The sequence below is a fragment of the Palaemon carinicauda genome, chromosome 3, assembly GCF_036898095.1.
Source record: "Palaemon carinicauda isolate YSFRI2023 chromosome 3, ASM3689809v2, whole genome shotgun sequence".
Classification (NCBI taxonomy): domain Eukaryota; kingdom Metazoa; phylum Arthropoda; class Malacostraca; order Decapoda; family Palaemonidae; genus Palaemon; species Palaemon carinicauda.
In genome coordinates, this window is record NC_090727.1 from 111,659,915 (window position 1) to 111,664,914 (window position 5,000).

Consider the following 5,000-nt stretch of genomic DNA (forward strand, 5'->3'; position numbering starts at 1 on the left):
CTAGTGTGCCCTCTTCATCAGTTTCCCATTCGAATGACTCTCTTAGTTCCGCAAGAAGTTTGCTTAAGTCTCCCATAGCTCCCCTACCTAAATACACTAGTTCTGATGACGAGGACCTTGCTAGATTTTTTGAAGAATTTGAAGACACTTTAAGTAAATTTGAATACCCTGAATACGATAAACTCTTGTTATTAAAGCAGCAGATCTCAGGCAGGGCCTTAGTTTTAGTAGAGTCCTTGGAAGCAGATAAGCAGGGATATTCACATGCAAAGCAATTACTACTGAAAGCTCTAGCTTCGGATGACACACAAAAATTTAATGCTTTGAGGCAGTTATCCCATTTGAAACTTTCTAACAACACTGATCCATATGAATTTATCACTAAGGTTAGGTTAATTATGGAAAGAATGCGCAAATTGAAAATTACTGTGGACTGTATACTTCAGTTTTTTATATGGGAAGGATTGAATGATGCATTTAAGAATCATTTGATTCAAATTACTAACAGCTCCAAGCCAACGTTAAATGAAATTGTAGACAAATTTTTTGAAGCTAGTGAGCGTTATTGTAGCCAGTCTAAGAAAACTAAAGAACTCCCTAAACAATTTTTCCCCAAAGAATCAAATGCTAGTGACCATGGAGCTACCAGCTTAGCTGTAGATGTAAAGTATGAAATAAATAAGACCTTTAAGCCTTGTAGTATATGCACTAAAGTAGATGGTAAACCAGCTGATCACCCTATCCACAAGTGTGCCAAATTTGACTCTGCAGAAGCCAAGATAGATAAAATAAGAAAATTGAAAGGATGCCTAAAATGTTCTAACCTAAATCATCTGAGTAAATTTTGTAGGTATAGGTTCAATAATAAATGTAAGTATTGCTCGGAGTGGCATTTCAGTTTCCTGTGTATTCGGTCTGTTGATGGCAATCAAGTCGCAAATAAAGATGGAAATAAACCAGATAGCCAATGTTGTACAGATAAGGGTAAAGATAAAGCAAAATCCAAGCCTAAGGAAAATAAGGAGATATCTGGCTCAATGGTTAACATTGTGGAAGCTTTCCAGAGTGATTCTGACATGCAGACTGTTCTTCCCACTTTTACTGCTACCTTGGATAATGGTTTAAAGTTAAGATGTTTAAAAGACAGTGGCTGTCAGTGTAACTTCATTTTGACCGATATTGCGGACAGGTATAATTTACCCACATTAAGGGAAAATATTTCTCTAACAGTAAATGGTATTAACACTACTCAGAATTATACTACTAAGCTGATTGAAGTAAGTTTACAGATAGGGGATAGGCTTAGAAAAATTGAAGCACTGTGTATACCTTCTATTAATGTAAAGTTAAAACTTCCTAAATTAGGTAAGGTAGTAAGTGGTTTCAAAGAAAGGGGTTATTTTTTGGCAGACGAAAGCTTGTCAAATGATTCTTGTGGTATCCAGAGTATTCAGTTAATTCTTGGCACTCGCTCAGCATACTGTCTTCCTCAGCAGGAACACTTGTTTGGATCAAACTTAGAATCTCTATATTCTGAAACTCCTGCTGGAGTATTGTTACATGGTAATGTGGAACAAATATTGAAGGATTTAACATTTTTACCTTATGTTGGAAGTTGCTTTCAAGGATTGGTTCAACTTTCAGATCACAACTTAGTTGGTAGCATTTTCGGGAATGGTAATACTTGCCTTGTTTCGGATTGTGCTTTTAAAGATACTGTGGATCCCGTTAACATTAATGTATTTGATGATAAGGGGGATATAATTGAATCTCAGCTTATCAAGGCAGCTAACCAAATTTTAGAAGAAAGTTGTCATAGATTTGTAAAGTCTGAACCTAATGATTCTGATTCTGGGAGTTCTGAAATAAATAAGAAGTTGGTTAAGTTTTCCCTTGAAAATATGAAGAGAGATAAAGAAGGTAGAATTGTTGTTCCTTTATTTTGGAATCCTCAGGTGTCCCATTTATTAGGTTCCAATCAGGGATTGGCAGTTTCAATTTTAAAGTCTAACTTGAAAAAATTGCAAAATAACAGGGATAAGCTATTGATAATGGATAAAGTTTTTAAAGAACAGGAAAGTATGGGGATCATAGAGCGCATTAATAACCTTCCCGAATTTATCAGAGAGCACCCTAACCATAGCTTTTTGCCTCACATGGGCATCTTTAAAATGGATCGCGAAACCACAAAGTGCAGGATAGTGTATTTGTCTAATCTTTGTCAGCAAGATTCTAGTAAACCTTCCATTAGTCACAATCAGGCTATATATTCAGGACCAAATCTAAACCAGAAACTTTCCTCTGCTATATTACATTTGAGATTTGGACAGAAGTTATTATGTTTTGATTTGTGTAAAGCGTTCAATAATCTTGCCTTGAATGACACAGATAGCAATAGGCTATTATGCCTATGGTTCAGAAATGTAGAGAAGGAAGACTTTACCGTTGTGGGATACAGAAATTTAAGATTAAGTTTTGGCTTAAGATGCAGCCCTGCATTACTGTTACTTGCTCTATATAAGATTTTAATTTTAGATGTAGACGGTGATGATAGTAAACTTTTACAATTAAAGAAGATGATATATCAACTATGTTACATGGATAACTGTGCAGTTGCCTATGATAGTTCTGAAGAACTTCTCTGGGCATACCAACAACTAGAAAGCATTTTTGAGCCATACAAGATTTACCTGCAGCAGTACATCAGTAATGATTTTGCATTGCAAGACCACATAGATAATGAGATTAGTACAGAAACCAATGAAAAGGTAAAATTACTTGGGTTGTCATGGGATAGGAAGCAAGACAGTTTATCTACTAAACCTATTAGTCTTAACATACAAGCTCGAACAAAACGGGAAGTATTGCAGTCTATTGCCTCCCAGTATGATCTCTTTAACTTTAATGGCCCTATTCTTAATCGTTCAAGGCTATTTTTGCATCAGTTACAGTGCAACAAAGATCTGGGCTGGGACAAGGAATTAGATGCCGATGTTAGGAGGCAATGGCGGAATATTGCCAAACAAGCAAATGCTGCTTCTGTTGCAGAGATACCAAGAGTCTTTGGGAGTAGAGAAGATACTTACCGGCTATTGGCATTTTCAGACAGTAGTAAGCAGATGTTTGGTGTAGTCATTTACATACAAAATATTCCCACAGGAAAGGTCAGTTTTGTCTTTGCAAAAAATAGGATAGTAAACAAGCAAATGGAATCTAAAAGCATGCCATCTCTGGAACTGCAAGGAATAACTTTGGCCGTAGAAGAAATTACATGTCTGTATGAGGAGTTATCCGGAATTTCTTGTATGATGCCAATCAAAATAAGCGAGTTGATGGTCTACTCGGATAGCTTCGTTGCCCTTTCCTGGGTACATGGGTTTTCTGCCAAGCTTGATAAAATGCAGAAGTGTTCAGTATTTGTTCAAAATAGGTTACACACAATAAATGAACTGTGTAATAAACACCCGATTCATTTTCCTTTTGTGTCAGGTTGTGAAAATCCAGCCGATTGCATCACTCGCAGCTTATCTTTCAAGCAGCTTCAAAAAACTAACTACTTTTCAGGTCCTAAATTTCTGCTTAATGAGACAGAAGGTCAGCTGAACAGGGAATTTATCTTGGATTTTGTAATACCTGCCCTTCCGGTAAAGCAAGATTCTCCTGTTGGTGTTGTCCAGTCTTACCATGGTACTATTACTACAAAGATTGAGGAGCATACCGATGCTTTATCAAGATGTTCTAGCTACCATAAAGTTGTTTCTGTTTTCCGTAGAGTACTTATCTTTGTTAATAACTTGAAAATGAAACTAAAACTAAAGGATCCTGTTAAGTTTGGACATATTAGCTGTCTTGATATTAATCATAACTTCTTTGCAGAGGCTACAAAGATGGTAATAAGAAGAGATCAGCAGAAGCACTTCCCTGAAATTTTTGAATATTTTGAATCAAGAAAACGGTTGCTCAAAGATATCCCCAAGTTAGTTGGACAGCTCAATGTTTATGTGGATCAGGAAGGCCTGTTAAGGGTACGTAGCAAAATGCAGAAACTTAAAGATGACCGAAGGATGCGATTTCCATTGCTAATTTCTAAGGATAGTTTACTAACTAAATATATTGTATTAGATTATCATGAACGTTTTTTACATGCTGGATGCTATAGGCTACTGGCTGAAGTACGTAAGATATTTTGGATACCTAGATTTTTTTCAGTAGTTAAAAGGATAATCCGCACATGTGTCGTATGCCGTAGGTTCAATGAGAGGACAGTTAATCTTAATCAACACTGTTATATAGAGATTTTAGGATTAATCCCCCAGAGATTCCTTTCCGCTATATTTTTGTAGATTACATGGGACCCTTCTTTGTACGTTCCAGTGGGAAAAAAGTAAAAGCATGGATAATATGTTTCACATGTACTTGGAGTAGAGCTATAAATCTGAAGGTGTGCATGGACTTGAGTGTTAAAGAGTATCTTAGAGCCTTCCAGCTTCATACATTTGAGTTTGGACTACCAAATTTGTGTATTTCCGATCAGGGATCTCAGTTAGTAGCAGGAGGCAACGTAATTCTAGATTATTTAAAAGACCCAGAAGTTAAACTCTATCTAGAAGAGAATGGCATAAAGAACCTTCAGTTTGAACAGTTTTTCAAAGGGAACTCGGCTCTTGGTTCAATGGTTGAAAGTTGTGTGAAACTTACTAAGAGATGCTTATTTGGAGCCATGAGAAATAATGTTTTAGATATAAGGGATTTTGAGTTTTTAATATGTCAGACTGTCCATTTATTGAATAGAAGGCCAATAGCTTTTAAAGAGGCATTAAGAGATACAGATTTAAACAAATCACTTCCTGATCCCATAACACCAGAGTGTCTAATTAGGGGTTATGACCTTGTTTCAGTTAACTTAATTCCTGAGCTGCAAAGACATCCAGATCTAGAATTGGATGAGGACTATCTAGTTTCTCCTTGTGATAAAGTTAAAGAAAACTACACAAAACTGC

General features: G+C 36.2%; 2 protein-coding genes across 2 annotated transcripts in view; both read left to right on the forward strand.

Annotated features, from left to right (window-relative positions):
- LOC137633469 (uncharacterized) overlaps positions 1-4,343 on the forward strand; it is a 6,000-nt gene extending 1,657 nt beyond the window's left edge. The window contains exon 2 of the mRNA XM_068365764.1: positions 1-4,343. This exon is cut by the window's left edge and continues 946 nt beyond it. Within this exon, the coding sequence (XP_068221865.1) occupies positions 1-4,343 (4,343 nt within the window).
- The window catches only part of LOC137637798 (uncharacterized), a 1,605-nt gene continuing 907 nt past the window's right edge, over positions 4,303-5,000 (forward strand). Inside the window, exon 1 of the mRNA XM_068369910.1 lies at positions 4,303-5,000. This exon is cut by the window's right edge and continues 907 nt beyond it. Within this exon, the coding sequence (XP_068226011.1) occupies positions 4,349-5,000 (652 nt within the window). The 5' untranslated portion in view covers positions 4,303-4,348.